Below are 19,416 nucleotides of genomic sequence, written 5' to 3'. Positions count from 1 at the left end.
CGGCATCATCAATGGCAGAATAGAATTTCCGGGGGTCCGTGTCTTATGCCCTGTTCACATATTTAACGTAAATTTTGTAGAGATCAATCACTGTTCATTTTAGCTTGTTGCTGCAAAAGAACTGAACAATAAATTTTATTTTAAAATGTTTCTCGAGAACTCCAGTTTAAATGCATCATTAACTTAAAAAAAAGAGCCACAGTGTAAGACTGTTCCTGGTCAGAAGATTGTGTGCATTTCATGATGTTTAACTATGAAATTAAGAGAGTAGATAGAAGTTAAAAAAGCTAATATAGAAATATTTTTTTAAACAATGTACTTAATAAATGAATATTTATTTGATACCCTTTCACATTTCAAAACACATTTCAAAATATTTATACGTTAATTTTCAGGAGGATGTTTCCATACGTCGAATTTTCTTTGAGAGGTGTAGATCCTGTTGGATTATATGATGTCATTTTTGACATCATACCCGCTAGCAACAAAAGCTTCAAGTTCCTTAGCAACAAATGGATTCCGATTGGGAAGAAGGAAGAAGAATTTAAGAATTATCCATTCAAACACCCAGACTCTCCTCGAATTGGATCGGAGTGGATGACTCGAAAGATTTCCTTTGAAAAAGTAAAATTGTCGAACAAACCAGGCACAAAGGCTGGAATCGTAAGTGATTATTGCTATGTTGTTGCAATAATAAAGCAAAAAGTTAAGAACACATATGATTAATGGAACCTAGAAAAGGCAAATGGTTTGATTAGATCTTACATACATATATCCATGAAGGAAAATCTTTTAGAAAAAAATTAATAAGCAAGCAATTGGTGCATTGAAAATCAGAACCAACCATATATGTAGATAGTCCAGTCCGTTGGTCGTTTTTGTATACCTTTCAAGTTATGCACAACTTTTTGACCAGTCCGTCAGTTCTGTTCTTGTCAGCGCAACTCCTTCAACCATCAGCCTAAACAGAATCCCATGAAACTCTGAAGTTAATAAGGACACGGTTTTTATATGTGCGTATTTGCATGAAATTTTAACCCAATTTTATGCTTTGGATTGTGTCCTTTTTAAACTAACAAATTTGTCTTCAATCTGTCCTGTTCTTGTCCGCGGCTAGGATTAGGCTGTCCGTAAAATATCACAGTGTACCAGCTATAGTAACTTCTCTGACTTACCTAGATATGACCTCATAATAGTATATGACGACAAGTCATGCAAACTTGAGCAGTCATGACGGGGAAAGTGTCATAATGAAATATATGGAGATAACGAACAGTATTTAAGCTCAAAAGTCCATTAAACATTACAAAATAGAGCAAACACGGACCTCCAAAACATCAGAGGTGGGATCAGGTGCCATAGAGGAGTGAGCATCCCTTGCCGACCGGTCATGATCGGGAAGTAACGGAAAAATCCGTCGACAATTCAGTGTGTAAATAATGGCCTAAAAATTAGTATGAAAAACGTCAGTTAGCATTTGACTCAATGATAAATTGTATTTGCTGATAAGGTCATTGTATCGACCATAGAACTTACGAAATGATGACTTTAAACGAGACAGCTGATATTCTTGTTTCATCAACTTGTTTGTTAATAATTTACCTCGTTTAAGAAATTGTACATAAGTAGAGCATGCTCTTGCGTATCGAATCACCTGAGAGATATATACCCCGTATGCAGGTGATGAAGGTATATTGCTGCATAAGTAAGGGAAGTTGACGATTGAAAAGTTAAAGTCATCACGTTTATCATAAAGCTTGGTTGTTAGATTACCATTAACGTCTTTTTCAAGTAAAATATCCAAATATGAAACAGATGTGTCAGACTCTGTAGTATCTTTTATCTCAAGCTCACCGGGATATATTGTATAGACATAAGAATGGAAATAACCATTGTTAATTGACAATACGTCGTCGATATATCTAAATGTCGAGTTGAACGCAACAGCAAGTGTTTTCTTCTTTTCACGTATAAGATTTTGGACAAATTCTGCTTCATATGAATACAAAAAAAGGTCTGCTAATAACGGGGCGCAATTGGTACCCATGGGAATTCCAGTATATTGTTGGACGACCTGGTCTCCAAAAACCACATAGATATTGTCAATCAGAAACTCAAGCATCTTTTTAATGTCAATTGCAGAGTACTTGTGTGTAAGAATGTTTTTAACAAAATGATTTTGCAAATGACCAATTACAAGGTAAGTAAACTTACGAGTTCCATTTTTATTGAAAAAGCAGCTGTCAATGATATCAAAAAGCCTGGATTTTAATTTATCATGGGGAATGGTGTAAAAAGTTGAAAAGTCGTAAGTTTTTAAGCTGTTGATTTTGGTAAAGTCTTGTGATTTCAAATTTTCCAAAAGTTCTTTGGAATTTTTAAGTATCCACATCTGATTTACACCACTTCTCGAATATATTGTTACTAGGGATGGCAACGAATATTCGAATATTCATTCGATGAGTTGATATTCGAATATGAATTTAAGATTCGAATATTCGGTGTTTTTCAGATTTCATAAAAAGAAGTACTGTGATTGATAAATTTGGATTGGAACAGTGCTGAGATTACCCCTGTTTAATTTACTAGCGATCAATTTCGATCGCCTGATTTCTTTCACTACTTTCTTATCTTATAATGCTTTATGTATGATACAAAACGTATTTTCATAGTTTTTTTAGTTAGATATAATCGGATCTAGAATCTTTAATTCTTTATTAAATAACTTTAAGACATACGGCCCATCAGTATACACAAAATAAACATAATTATAAACGCATGGTGAGAGTCTGCGGGGGGTGGAACCTCTAGTGTCCATCTGTCCGACTCCTCAACACCAACAATTACAGTAAGCATTATAAACTCTCCATTAATACATGAAAATTTAAAAATATCTATACATAATATACATATAAATTAAGTTATTCATCATTTCTTAATATCATTGCATGAAGAATGAATTTCCCTAATCCAACTAAAACACCAACATCAAGAGAGCTGAGTAAGCTTGTACATATTTGGAGATCTGAAATAATATGGTTTGATGTATTTTCTTCTTAAAGGATCATATGCAGGACATTCAAGCAAAAAATTATATTCATCTTCGATACGGTGATCATTACAAAATTGAAATATTCTATTACTTCTTTCTATTTTCTGATATCTTCCTGTTTCTATACTTAAGCTATGGGAAGAAAGCCTTATTTTAGTAATATACTTCTTTAACTTAGAATGAATAGGTTTTGTCAAATATGCATGGATTTTGGAAAAAATTGTCACACACAATGTGCTTATACAAGAAACACTTTGTTGAATTTTCAAAAAAGGCATTACAGTCTTGAAAGTAGATATCCAACAGTCTTTCCTTTTATAAAGATATAAACTGTGTTGGATTAATAAAATCTTGATTGATCCAAAAACTCCAAGTCCCATTCTAAACAACTCATCTTTAACATCCCTTGCCCATTTAAGTTTGGAATGTAATTTATTTTCAGCATTATACAATAAATATTCATAAGAAGATTTAAATATACAGTTATTTGTACGAAATAATTTACGCCAGTATTTCATAATTCTTATTTTCCTGGTTATGATTAATGGATAACGACCTAATTCACGATAAACCATATAACTACAAGTAGATCTTTTAACTCCTAGTAGGTTTTTACAAAACATAAGATGAATGCGCTCTATTTCAGGTGAATTGTGGAAGCCCCAAATCGAGGACAACGAAATGCAATCTTAGAATGTCTAAAAGGCGTGAAGAGTATAAATTAATTGATCATTGAATGGATGTCCGATAGAATTAGTCTAATTTTGTAAAGCTTGGTTGTTAGATTACCATTAACGTCTTTTTCAAGTAAAATATCCAAATATGAAACAGATGTGTCAGACTCCGTGGTATCTTTTATCTCAAGCTCAACGAGATATATCGTATCGAAATAAGAATGGAAATAACCATTGTTAATTAACAATACGTCGTCGATATATCTAAATGTCGAGTTGAAGGCCACAGCAAGTGTTTTCTTCTTTTCACGAATTAGATTTTGGACAAATTCTGCTTCATATGAATACAAAAAAGGTCTGCTAATAACGGGGCGCAATTGGTAACCATGGGAATTCCAATAGATTATTGGAAGACCTGGTTTCCAAAAACCACATAGATATTGTCAATCAGAAACTCAAGCATCTTTTTAATGTCAACTTCAGAGTACTTGTGAGTACAATCAGAATGTTTTTTAACAAAATAATTTTGCAAATGACCAATGACAAGGTAAGTAAATTTACGAGTTCCATTTTTATTGAAAAAGCAGCTGTCAATGATATCAAAAAGCCTGGACTTTAATTTATCGTGGAGAATGGTTGTGTATAAAGTTGAAAAGTCTTAAGTTTTTAAGCTGTTGATTTTGGTAAAATCTTAAGCTGTTGATTTTGGTAAAATCTTGTGATTTCAAATTTTCCAAAAGTTCCTTGGAATTTTGAAGTATCCACATCTGATTTACACCACTTCTCGAATATATTGTTGCACAGTACTCTTGAAGTTTCTCCTTCAATACTGTTTATATCTTAGTGAGGAGTAAAGAAAGAGGCTTGGTTGAACATATACTGGAACCCGCTATGTATCTTTGTTTGTAAGGATTTTTATGAAGTTTCGGAATCCAATATAAATATGGTAATTCAAATTCATTTTGGTTGTTTGGAACATTAAAAATATTCAAAACTGACATATGATTTTGAAGAATGTCTTCTTTAGAAAGGGAACTATGAGTATAAGTTAGATTACCACTTGTAAAATTAAATCTTAGTTTAAAAATGCAAGTTCCTCTAAGATACATTTAATATAATGAGCCTTACAAACAAAGACACTGTATAGGCAAGACCACGTCGCCGGAGTGAATTACAGAGGGACGGGTCGCCAGGCTACCATGACGGAAATGAGGGACGGAGAAGGCTAATACTGCATCCCCAGACCAATTCATGGCCGGTGAGGGGCACAAAAAGCAAAGAACATTTTTCCGGGTTTTTTTAATTCATTGTCCCCCGCTTTCGCCAAAGTGAGGGGACATCAAATCTCATTCGTCTATCCATCTGTCACAAAAACTTTAACCTTGGTCATAACTTTCGAATGAGAAAATATTGGACTTTCATATTACACATGTGCATTGGTGATAAGACATGTGCAAATATACTTTGCTTTTTGACCCCGTGACCTTGAAGTTCGACCTACTTTTCAAAAATTTTAAGATTACTATAAATTAGTCTTTACTTTTGAAGAGGAAAGATAGGGTTTTCATATTCATATGTATATTACCTGTAAAAAGAACTTTCTAAATATACTATGATTTTTTACTCTGTGACCTTGAAATTTGACCTACTTTTCAAAAACGTCATCTTTGCTAATAACGTTTGATTAAAAAAAGATAAGGCGTTTATATACCTGTGAAAAAGCCTTTTCAAATATGCTTTTTGACCCCTTGACCTTGAAGTTTGTCCTACTTTTCGCAAAATTTAACATTACTTTAAATTGGTCATAAAATTTGAATGAGAAAAGATAGGACTTCCATATGAAATATGTACATTATCTGTGACCTTTTCAAACACACTGTCGTTTTTGATCCCATGACCCTCACCTTGAAGTTTGACCTACTTTTCAAAAACTTTATCTTTGCTTATAACTTTTGATTGAGAGAAGATAAAGTTTTCATATTTAACATGTGCATTTCCTGTGACAAGATGTTTCAGAGCATTTTTTACCCTTTGGCCTTGACCTTCATTATTGACATAATTTTAGAAAAAAATTAGTTTTCGAGATTACATGTACTTTTGAATGACATACGATAGGGCGTTCATATTTGACAAGTACATTACCTGTGACGAGCATTTCCAAATGTAATACGATTTTTAACCCCATGACCTTGAAGTTTGACCGAACTTTTAAAATAATTAACATTGCTGATAACTTTTAAATTGAGAGAAATTTGGCATTTATATTTGAGATGTGCATTACCTGTTTCAAGACCTTTCCGATTGTATTTTTTGGTTTTGATATTTTTTTTTCACATGTGCATTACTTGTGACATGACCTTTTGAATTGTATATTTGACCTAATGACCTTAACTGTTATAAATTCAACATTTTATGTCTTTTTGTATGGTGCATGAGACACAAACAAGACGGTTAACATTATGCCATAAAAATGACATCCCATCCACTAGGACACCGAAAGCGGGGGACCGCAATTCTTTGAATTCGCTTGTTCTAAACTAAGTATATGATAACACAACTTCAATATTTGATTAAAAGACATCAACATGATCGAAGTAGATGGTATAATTTAAACAAGAGGCCCAAAGGCCTTAACGGTCACCTGAGTACAATACAACAATTTAGAGGATCCATAAACTGATAAATGAAGCTTTGTTGCTCAAAAGCAAGAAAAATAAGATAATTTGCATCAACAAAATAATTGGTCTAGTATCTATCTGTCCCCCATTTATCACTATTACCATGCAGACTATTAACAAACTGTCTATTTTTTAACCCCATATTATTATGTTCCCCAAACGAAGTTTGGGAACATATTGTTTTTACTCTGTTTCTTATTATTATTATTATTATTATTTTTCTTCCTGGGTACTTTTTTGTCCGTGAGTGATCTCCGAAACTACACATCCGATTGAGGTGAAACCTTTTTAGGGTTAATAGGAGTGTTATGTAGATTTGCGGAACGAAGGTCATTTTGCGCGCACGTGCATGCACGTGCGTGCGCGTGCAATGTGTAAAATGACCAATATACTTGATATAGCTGTAACTTTTATATTTTCTGATGAAATGCTTTGATACTCAGAATATAAGGATATATTAAAAGTGTAGACAAGATGATATTGTCAACATGCACATGCATGTACGTGCGCGCATGCGCAAAACGTAAAATGACCAATTTACTTGATAAAGTCGTAACTTTTATACTTTTTGGTGAAATGATTTGATACTTAAAATATTGATATATATTAAAAGTGTAGACAAGATGACACGGACATCATGCACATGCATGCACGCGCGTGCACGTTCGTGTGCGTGCAATGAGTAAAATGACAAATATACTTGATATAGCCATAACTTTCATATCTTTTGATAAATTGCTTTGATACTCAGGATATCAGGATATATTAATAGTGTAGACAAGATGACATGGTCAGAGTACACATGCATGCACGTGTGCGCATGCGTAATGATTGAAATAACCAATACAATTGATACAGACTTAACTTGTACATTTTTTGATGAATTGCTTTGAAACTCAGAATATAAATATATATTAGAAGTGTACACAAGATGACATGATCAGCGCACACATGCATGCACTTGCATGCACGTGAGTGTGCGTGCAATGAGTTAAATGACCAATATACTTGATATAGCCAAAACTTTTATATCTTTTGATGAAAGACTTTGATACTCAGAATATAAGGATATATTATATACAGTGTAGACAAGATGACATGGTCAGCATGCACATGCATGCACGTGCGCAATGATTGAAATCACCACTACAATTTATATACACTTAACTACAATTTTTTGATGAATTGCTTTGAAACTCAGAATATAAAGATATATTAGAAGGGTAGACAAGATGACATGGTCAGCACACACTTGCATGCACGTGCGTACGCGTGCAATGAGTAAAATTACCAATATACTTGATATAACCATAACTTTTACATTTTTTTGATGTAATGCTTTGAATATATAGACATATTATAAATGTAGACAAGATGACATTGTCAATATGCACATGCATGCACGTGCGCGCGCATACAATGCAGAAATGACCAATATACTTGATATAGCTGTAACTTTTATACTTTTTGATGAAATGCTTTGATACTCAAAATGTGTAGATATAATAATGGTGTTGACAAGATGACACGGTCATCATGGACATGCATGCAGGTGCGCGCGCGTGCAATGCGTATAATGACAGATATACTTAATATAGCCGATTTTTTTCCATCTTTTGATGAAATTTGAATATAAAGATGTATTAAAAGTGTAGACATGTTGATATGGTAATTTTGTACATGCATGTCCCTAGGCGCGCGTGTAATGCTTAAAAAAACCAATATACTTGATTGCCTTATTTAATGAAGCTTACAGGGAATAAGACACCAAAAGGAAGTTGGGGAGCGTTTGGGGAACATCTGTAACGGTCCCCGTTACAATTAATACTAGTTACTTCTAACATTGACTCTCTTGGCCTTTGAAGACCAGTTAAAAAAGATAAGTTATTTTGTCTTAATTTTATTCATCTATTATTTCCAAGTCTACCTGATCATTAAAACTATGAAAGTACTTTTGTATTATACAATAAATATTTTGCATAATTCTCTTATTCTATTAAGAATTCAAATTCATTATTTACAGTGATTTATTATGAAAGGTGAATAGAGCACTGGCCAGGACCAGAACACTTGACTAAATGGTCCAGGTGTTCAAAATTCTGGTAAAAATACCCTTGCATATTAAAACTTTTCTTTGTTTGCCTCGAATATGCCAAGAAGCATAGAAGATTTCCAAAGAAATGCATTTTGACTATATTATTAAAAAAATAAAGCCCCATAGTTACACAAGAACATCTGAACCATTGGCCATTAACTCACAATTCTGGAATAAGCACCCTTGCTCATCGTAACTATACACTTGTTTCTTTGCTTTATAACCAGTAGTAGAAAAAAATATTTTGAAAGAAATTATGCATTTTCCCTATATAATCAGTAGAGCCCCCCCCCCCCTTCATTAGAACCCCATAGCCTGGGGCCATGAATTTTACAATTTTGGAAGAGGCTTTTTTCCCTATCATAACTTCCTTTGTTTGAAAAATACCCTGGAGAAGAAAAGAAAATTTTGAAAGAATTTATGCATTTCCCTATATAATCAATAGAACTCCACCCTAACACCAGAACCCCTGACCCAGGGGCCATGAAATTCACAATTTTGGAAGAGGCAACCATGCTCGTCATAACTATGCAGTTTATTTAAAAGCCAAGAGCAGAGAAGATTTTCAAAGAATTAATGCAATTTTACTATATAATCAAAAGAGCCCCGCCCTAACACCTGAACCCCTGACCCAGGGGCCATAAAATTCATAATTTCTGAAAAGGCAGCCATGTTCACCATAACTCTGTTCTTAAATAGTTTATCTAATACCCAGGAGCAGAGAAGTTTTTCAATGAATTAATGTATTTTCACTATATAATCAATAGAGCCCCACCCTAACACCAGAACCCCTGACCCTGGGGCCATGAAATTCATAAGTTTGGTAGAGGCACTCTTGCTGATCATAACTATGTACTTACTTAGTTTATTTAATACCCAGGAGCAGAGAAAAAGATTTTCAAAGAATTAATTCATTTTCACTATATAACTCACGACCTTCCCGTATTGTAGGATGTTTAAACTTTTATTTCAGCTAATTTCTGTTTAAAAAGCGAAAGGGTTTGTTTTTGATTTCCTAAGTTCGGCTAAGGATTTATTTACAAGTAGTTTAATCAATTTCCATGGTGGTACTTCGGAAAGAGAAATAGGTTTTAAAATATCCAATGGTAGACCAGAAACCCTTATATGGCTATGTTAAGATGCTATTAGAATTTATATTATTCAGTAAATTTCATTGAACATCATATTGTTTAGTAAGATTTACTGATCTTATGCTACACCCCTGTTAATGTCCAAGATCAAGTCTGCAGTAATCACATCATATATTATGTTTATAAATTTATCATTAATAAAATAATCATAAATAAATAAATTGCGTTTTACGTAATATGTGTAATAAAAAAAGGGAAAAAGAAAAAGTGATAACACTAGTATAACTACAGATAATGAACAATTTGATCAATCAGATCAGTCATTAGACAGGCAGAAAAGGTGCTAGAAGGGGAAATGAAATATGAAGATAACGAACACTATTCAATCTGAAAGTTCAATGAAACGAGACAAATTTGGAGCAGGGCAAACACCGACCTCAACATTAAGAGGTTGGATCAGGTGCCATGGATTGATTTAATGTTGTTTTACGTTACATTCGAAAATTTTTCACTCATATAGAGACGTCACCATATACCGGTGAAGGGCTTCAAATTTAGACCTTTACTCGGCACTCAGGGCCTTGAGCAGCGAGGGTTCTTTATCGTGCCAACGCCTACCGTGACATGGGGCCTCGGTTTTTAAGGTCTCATCCGAAAGACCCGCAACTTTTACTTCAAAGTACCGAGCGCTTGGCGAAGGAACAGTTTCTACCTATTTTTTATCGACTTAGGTCAGTCACTTGATTCGAACACACGACCTCCCTATCACGGAGCGAGCGCTCTATCGACTGAGCTACCGTGACGGTTCAGGTGCCATGGAGGAGTGAGCATCTCCTGCCGATCGGTCACGCCCGCCGTGTACTCCTTGTCATGCTCGGAAAAATCCGTAGACAGTTCAGTGTATAAATAATGGCCTATCAATTAGTATGAAAAACATCTGTCAGCATTTGACTTAATGATAGGTTGTACGTGCTGACAAGGTCATTGTATTGACCGTAAACCTTGCGAAATGATGACTTTAATCGAGACTGTTGATATCCTTGTTTCATCAACGTGTTTGTTATCACTGTCATCACTTTTATCATTAAGCTTTGTTGTTAGGTTACCATTAACGCCCTTTTCTAGTAAAATATGTATATATGAAACAGATGTGTCAGACTCTGTGGTATCTTTTATTTCAAGCTTACTGGGATACACCGAGTCGATATGAATGGAAGTAACTATTGCTAATTGATAATACGTCGTCGATATATCGAAATGTCGAGTTGATTGATTAATTGTATGTTGTTTTGCGTCCCATTCGAGAACTTTTTTAACTCCTATAGAGACGTCACCATATACCGGTGAAGGGCTTCAAATTTAGACCTTTACTCGGCACTCAGGGCAATTGAGCAGTGAGGGTTCTTTATCGTGCAAACGCCTGCCGTGACACGGGGCCTCGGTTTTAAGGTCTCATCCGAAGGACCTGCAACTTTCACTTCAAAGTGCCGAGCGCATGGCGAAGGAACAGTTGCTACCCATTTTTTATCGACCTAGGTCAGTCGCGGCCGAGATTCGAACTCACGACCTCCCTATCACGGAGCGAGCGCTCTATCGACTGAGCTACCGTGAACGATAAATGCCGAGTTGAAGGCCACAGCAAGTGTTTTCTTCTCTGTAGAATTCTGCTTCATATGAATAAAAAAAATAGGTTTGCTAAAAACGGGGCGCAGTTGGTACCCATGGAAATTCCAACAGATTGTTGGAAGACCTGATCTCCAAAAACTACATAGATATTGTCAATCAGAAACTCAAGCATCTTTTTAATATCAACTTCAGAGTACTTGTGTGTATAATAAGAATGTTTTTTTAACAAAATAGTTTTGCAAATGGCCAATGACAAGGTAAGTATATATATACGAGTCCCATTTCCACTTCCATTTTTCTCCAATGTTTTCACTTGAAGTTGTTCACCTCTCTGAAACTCCCTTACTTTGAATTTTCGGCGGATTTAGGTGTGAAATCAAACACCCTCGACAGAATCGGGTCTCTTCGGTTAGCTTTACTATCTCCTGACTAGAGATTGGTACATGTAAGTACATATCCAATGAAAATACTCCTTCCTCTGTTTTCTCCTATTCTGTCTCATGTAATGGCAATCACGATAAGGAATCACAATTTCTATGCTGTTCAGACGATATGTACTGAAGGTCATACTGATACGCTGCCAGGATCAGCGCCCAACGTTGCATTCTTGCTGCGGCTAATGGAAGAACTCCCTTCTTTGCTCAAAGAGTTGACAATAATGGTTTGTGGTTTCGTCACCAACGTAAATTTGCTTCCAAACAAGTACTTATGAAACTTCTTTTCTCCGAATACGTATCATAATGCCTTTTTTTCTATTTGAGCATAGCGTTTCTGGGTTTCACTCAGTGTTATGGGGCAAAAGCTATTGGTCTCTCCGAGCCATCTTTCATTAGATGTAATATAACTGATCCGACCCCATTGGAGGAAGTCACACGACACATGTACAGGTTTCTTGGGGTCATAAAGCAACAAAAGTTTACTCTCAGTGATCATCTTTTTACAAACATTAAAACTCTTCACAATCAGCAGTCCAATTCTACGGTTCATGCTTTTTTAAAACTGATGGAGTGAATTAAACACTGTACTTAAGTTTAGCAGAAAAGCACCATAGTAATTCAACAATCCAAGAAAAGCTTTCAACACTTTTACTCTGGTGGGTCTAGGTGCACCATTTATGGCGAGGACCTTTTCTTCTGTTGGGTGTACTCCATTGTGATCCAACAGGAACCCCATATATAAACAACTTGATCTGCAAGAAACTAACACTTCTCTGCTTTCAATTTAATGTCATGCTTTCGCAGACATCGGTCGCTGTAATGAGAATGTTTTCGTTGTAATGAGAATGTTATCTATTCGACATACCACATGTAATCCCAATAAGGACTTGACCCATCACTGACTGATATATTGCACTTGCAGAACTAACTCCATACGGTAGCTTGGCATATCGAAAGAGTCCAAAGTGAGTATTGATGTTTAAGTATTCTTGAGATTCTATGTCCAATTCTGGCTCAGAATAGGCTGGACTTAGATTCAATTCAATTTCACCTTCTAAGATTGCAAATATGTCATCTGTTTGCAACAAAATTTTGACCTTGTCCCCTTACTTCATCAAGGTCAAATTGAGAAAACACGACTAGACCCTATCTTGAGAATCCTTTGACATTAAGACTTCAAACTTGGAACATAGAGAGGTGGTATAGAGGAATGGCGAATATCAAAATTTTTTCACCTTGACCTATTAATAAAGTCAAGGTCAATCTCTTACATGTACATGAAAATATAGTCCAGGTCATAACTTGAGAAATTTCTCACATTAGGATTTCAAACTCAGAACAAGGAAAGACAACATGAAGACTAACTGCACTGCTTCAAAATATTTAACTTGACCGCTTTCTTTATTCAAGGTCAAATTAAGAAAAACACGACCAGGCCATAACTTAAGATTCTTCCGACATGAAGATTTGAAATTTTGTTCACATATCGAGGAATTTGCGCTGAGATGCACTGCCTTAGTATTTTTGATCTTGACTGTATTTTTGCACTCGTTAATGTTGGTAAAGAAGGGAGACTTGATTTTTTTTACCCACTAGTTCTCGGTTCCATTTCCACTTGTTTTTTAATAGCATAAGGTACTGTACGTGCTTTGCAAAATATTGGATGTCCATCATCCTTCAACTTAATCTGTGCTTTAAAATATGCTTGGCAGAAATCAGTCACTGTATTCCCTCCTTAGGGCTTCCACTTCATTCATGGTGACTGCAATGACTTCTTGCCAGTTGAGTTTTAATTTTGACAGCCAGTCCCTCGCCAATTAACTTGGTCGTGTCCTTTGGCAACTAGCAATGGTAGCTTGGCGAACTCTTGATCCTGGTACTTCACAGGAACACTACACACTCCCAGCAGCCCAATTTCATCCCCAGTATATGAACGAAGTACGGTATCTGTTTTTGTGAGATTGAAATGCACTAATTGTCTTTTATAAACTGCCTCATCTACAATCTTACGAACACTCCCGGTGTCTACTAAAAACTCTACCTCTTCATCTCCCACCGTTATGCTGACAGTCAGCTTCCTTGTACTATGGTCAATTTCCTTCTACCATGGACCGTCACGGTATTTCAGCCGGTAGAGCGCTCGCTCCGTGATCAATACACAGATGTTTTGAAGGACAGAAGTAGGGCCGCTGCAGAAACAGTTTTTTTTAATTGCTTACTCTTTAAAAAACCAAAGCATAACCGCGTTTTTTTTTTCCATGTGTTTTAATCACATTTAAAGATAACAAGGATTACTGCTATTTCTTTCAAAATACAGCTTTTTCCATGTGGTAGTATTTTTCATACTCATATTTCATATTCACTTTTTCCTAAAAGGATAACATGTTTTAATTTCCTTGATTACCTTTTCCAGTTTCTTATGCTTATGTGTTACACAAAAGAGTGGCATTTTCCAGCAAACCAATCGGAATGCTACCAAGCTCTTCAGATTCTGTCGTTCTAACATCTGGAGCGCCGCACACTGAACGTGTTCCTTTCATATGTCAATAACTATTGCTTAATAGTATTCTTTAAAAATGATATGCATGACAGATTAATAATTATATCAACCTGCCTCTTAATCACACCACTCTACTTATAAAGATCATGAACTCTGCTTATTAATGGTTAGTCTCGCACACCACTGTTTTAGTTGGGGTTAGTCTTGCACTCCACTCTACTAATTAAGGGTTAGTCTTGCACCCCACCCTACTAATTAGGGTTAGTCTTGCACTCCACCCTAAATTAGGTTAGTCTCGCACACCACTCTACTGATTTAGGGTTAGCCTCGCATACCATTCTCTCAAGTTAACTAGGGTTAGTCTTGTACACAACTGTTCTAATTAGGGTTAGTCTTTTACCCCACTCTACTACTTAAGGTTAGTTTCGTACACCAATGTTCTAATTAGGGTTAGTCTAGGATACCTTTCTTCAAACGTATCTATAAATAAGTTCTAGTGATGCACACGTACTGACTAATTAGGGGTAGCCTCGCACACCACTGGACTGCTAACGTAATGTTTAGTCTTGAACTCAACATTGAGACTACTCATAGTAGTATAAATTCCTTCATACTATTCATTTCAGTAAAGAATAATTAATACATGTAAGGAACGTACCTTGCACGTGTTTGCAATTTTCGGTATGAAAGGATGAAAACCATTTGATGGAAAATTCCATAGGCCATCCATTTCAGATTCTAGCACAACTTCCAGTTTGTCAGGTGAAATATCGGTATATTCCATATTTTGTTACATCCGATACTACTTTTTTATTATCTAACAAGGTTTTCTTGCACCATGCCTCACCTAGGCGTCTTCTATCCATTACTTTTGTATTGTTATCTAAATACATCCATTCTAACCCCAAGTGTTCGTCGTTGCAAGTATAGATAATTCCTTCAAATGAAGCTGATTTCCTGAACCTAAAATCAAAATTCAGTTATCATTTAGAAATTGATTACACCAATGCCATTTCAGATTAACTATAATAAATTTTCTAATTACTCCCGGACATCTTGATATAAGGTTTTATTTATCCGTTCATAGATCAGATAGCCTTATTTCACGCTGTGTATGCAATATTCTAAAAACATTTTTTGTAATAAAATTAGAAAAAAAATTGTTCAATTTTTGAAAATATCGATAAAACATCGTGCATTGGAATACCTCCATTCATGTCCACTTCACTTTATTAGTTCGATATTGTAGACATCAAAATGTAGACAGTGTTGACACAGTATCGTGTTTACACCATCAACATTGCTATTATTTCCATAATGATACCGAGTCAACAATGCAGTCTCTTTTTATTGTTTACATCGTTCACGTCGCCCGGCATTGCAATGTCGACACGTCGTCTATATTACTTTTATTAGTCCTTTACCGGTGAAACCGGAGGAGACTATAGGTTTCCTCTGCGTCTGCCCGTCCGTCTGTCTGTCCGTCAGTCTGTCCCACTTGGTTTTCCGCACTTTTTTCGTAAACGTTTACAGAATCTGATATTGAAGTGATTTTTGGTATGTGTGTATCTTAATGAGTTACAGATGAAGTTCGCATTTCGTTCCGCTTCAGTGATTTTCGTAGGAATTATGGCATTTATAATTTTTAACAGGAACCAGATTACACTTGCCGGTAGGGGACTAGTATTGCAAATGCAATACTCTCAGAATGCTTGTTTATTATGAAGACATCGTCGACATTGCAATGTAGATGCAATATTGACATACTTCTATATTTCTATATGTAGCGCAGGCCGATTGCGAGGGGGTAAGCTTAAACTTCTGAGTTTATAAACATTTTCTGTCAGAGCGGTTTTTACTGAAATTCTCAACCTTTCTATGTATAGTGCTGAACAACTATAAGTACGTATAAAAGTTCACTAATTAATTTACATATCTACACACAATATTTACACGTATATAGTCCACACCTCACATAAGAAATAATGGTAAAATAATCCATATGAAATATATAAAATCCTACACAACCGTTATCCTGTCTAAAGCCATTCTGTCTGATATTTAAACTAGCATTTCATTTAATAACTAAACTAGCATAACAACAACTGGACAAATGAGCAACTTCGCTGACTTGTACAGTATACCGAACCTCCACAATAAGGGGAGAGAAAAACTCTACCACCTCTAACTGGGGAGGCAATGCATAACATTAAACAATGAATTCATAGAAGTACTGAAAAGCGGTTAGCATGCTCTCATCTAAGACTGACCCAATAAAAACGCATGAAATGATATTAAAGCTGACATGAACTCTTAAATATGTGATATTTTCATCCTTGTACGACTTATTTCATTCCCGTACTCCCTTTTCCGCCATATTTCTTTCAGATTCGCTCATTTATTTTACCGGCTATATAAACCCTGATGCCTTTGTTACACTTGAGTGATTTTCTAGCCTGGCTGTCGACATGTATACACATCTCCGATAGCAAAGTTTTGGAACACGCCATGAACTGACCGAAAGGCCTGTATACATCTCCGATAAAGCAGTTTTGGAACATGCCATAAATCTAACAATCCTACCAAAACTAGGAATTTCATTGAAAACTGGAAAGGAGTATATAAATTTAGAATAATTAAGATGCAATGCATGAAAATCAAAACGACAAATGCATGTTTGATATACATATATATTTGAACAATAAAGAAGAAAAGGCTACCACATGCATTTTTTTGCAAATGACACTGTACTTTGAGCTTTATGCATGCTAAACGGTATAAGCACATACATATGATACTATGCAACTTACGCATTCAAGTTACACATGCATGCATGCCGAGAAAACGCGTCGAACGATACGCTTTAAACTCATCTACCTGAAATACTGCTATCGCTACAGGGATGTGCACATGTCGAAAGAATTACTTCCTATTTTCCTTTTATTGAAATATGCATCACAGAAGAAATAACTCCATTTGTAACTCAACGGTAAACACATTGTCATTAGCACTTGAACTCACGTGGTCCCTGCCGATCAGCATTTTTGGTCAGGGAAAATGTCGAAGGTGGAAATGACACTGGTATTTGCCTGATTAGACAATATAGTCACGTAAATAAAACGTTTCAGAAAATCGAACTAATTGTCGGTACATGTAGTAAATATGTTCATGAATGTGGCTTCATTACATCAAATTTATGACATAAACATACATGCATTCTTGTTACGGATCTTACATCTTTTAAAGAAAATGAAAGGGGGGATGGAATATGTAGAATACATTTTTCAATATATTTTAAACAATCGTCGGAAAACGGTCGGATTTTTCTTGATCAAATACGTCACGTAAAATGAACTGGCTTCAACTACTTTAGATATAAAATTAATATATCTAAATTAACACACACTGAACAATTTGTTTCTGTAGACAGATTATTTTCAAATCAGGGCCCTTTTAGGCGTCACAAATTACAAGCACGATTGATACAATTACCTAAAAGCACAGACATAATTATGTGTATCTAACATAATCTACAGTACATGTTTTTATATACATTGAAGTAGTAAGTATTACACTCTTAGTATATATGAAAGTAATATTGATAATTGAAATAGTTCTACCGTGTACCCAAATGTAAAGTGGGGAGAATCAACAATTCTCGCATTGCAAAAGATATCACGAGGCGATGCAACAGTACTAATTATTACATTACATCAAATGTTTTTTTTAACAATAACACATATTTACACGTTCTAGATATTTAATTAAAGAAATTTTGTAATGTGACTGAATTATCAAAATATGGTTGCGTGCATGTGTATTATTTCTTTAATTATTTTATAATTAATAAAATTTATAGGAAAGGAAAAAAACGTGCCCCTGAGAGTGTCCACCCCCCCCCCCCCCGGGAAAAAAAATTATTTTTGATATAGACTATCTTTTTTTTTTTTTGGTCCGAAAATTTCTGGTAGGAACCCTCTCTTGAGAGCTTCTAATAGGTATAAAGAAACAAAAAATTGACTTCGTTTCCTCTGGAAAGTACATGAGAAGGGTCCACATGTTTCAATTCCCGTGAAATATAGTTTTCTCAATTGTTTAGTTCCCCTTTCGTTTGGGTGTAGTTTTTTTTTTCATTTTTTTTTCAGCAGGTTTGATCCACCCTGCCCCAGAAAAATTCCTTGATCTGCCCTTGTAAAGACTATAGCATTTCCCATGATTTTTACTACATCGGATTTTATATGCATTATTGCTCTACATGTATGGATGCTTACACATGAGAGAGAGAGAGAGAGAATACTTGTATTGAAAATGCAAAAAATAAATTTATCCATAATCTTGCGGTTAGGGTTTCAAGTAATCCTTAAACTATCTTTTAAGATTTTCTCAAAAGACAAGAAATTGAATAGTACCAAATTTTAGACTGCCTGCGGAAATTCTCCAATCAGGAAGGGCTTCCGTTACATGCATATAAAACAGACACGTAACACCGTTTCTCAGAATGTGTGTATGCGAGGGGGAGCGGGGGACAGTAAAATGATCGACAAGCAAAAGAAAAAGTTAAGGCACTTAAAAATTGGGGGAAGTGAAGAAGGAAAACAAGCATTAAAAAAATCCGTAGTCAGGGGAGGGAGAGATTCCATTCATACTATCATTTTAATTTCTGCAGAAAAATATTTGAGTAAAATGTACAATAATGTTGGATGAGACTGGGGGGGGGGAGCTAGCTAGTCTTAAAATGATAAAAATCCTTACAAAGTCAACCGTAAAAGACAGGCCTGTAGAGGGGGTGCCCCCTCCCACTTTTTTCTGAGCATGATGTTTTACTGTTTAGCATGAAATACACATTAAAAGGCTGACCCCCTCCACTTTTTGTTGCACTATAGTCAAATCGTCGAAAAAGTTGCCCAACCCCCAATCCGCCATCACCACCACAAAATGGGATTTTGGAGATTTAATTTTAATTTATTCATATTATTATTATTATTAATATTATTTTTTTATTTTTTTTTTTATTTTTTTTATTTTATTATTATTTTTTTTTTTTCAGGTAAAGTGTCAATTATTTCTTAGATGCTACGTGCCTGAACTGAAAGACACTCTCAGAAAAGGGGGTAACCCCCCCCCCCCTCCACGTGTGTGTATATTTGTTAATTTGTGTTCTGGTTAGATGGTTTCATGTCGTGTTCTAAATCATTTTCTTACACCAAATTACTCAGTTAAGTTTTTAGATAATCAGCAATCAAACTTTTTAAAAGTGATTTCT

The 19,416-nt window shown here is 35.2% G+C and overlaps 1 protein-coding gene across 1 annotated transcript in view; it reads left to right on the top strand.

Annotated features, from left to right (window-relative positions):
* Positions 1–19,416, top strand: part of LOC133196117 (T-box transcription factor TBX6-like) — an 84,849-nt gene that overhangs the window by 49,331 nt on the left and 16,102 nt on the right. The window contains exon 2 of the mRNA XM_061332055.1: positions 396–663. Within this exon, the coding sequence (XP_061188039.1) occupies positions 396–663 (268 nt within the window). The remainder of the gene's footprint in view (positions 1–395; positions 664–19,416) is intronic.

This window comes from Saccostrea echinata, unplaced genomic scaffold (assembly GCF_033153115.1).
Source record: "Saccostrea echinata isolate AGI-Se365-2 ecotype Australia unplaced genomic scaffold, CSIRO_AGI_Sech_v1 ptg000030l, whole genome shotgun sequence".
NCBI lineage: Eukaryota > Metazoa > Mollusca > Bivalvia > Ostreida > Ostreidae > Saccostrea > Saccostrea echinata.
Note: the sequence above shows the minus strand (reverse complement) of the source record. Positions and strands in the feature narration are given on the sequence as shown.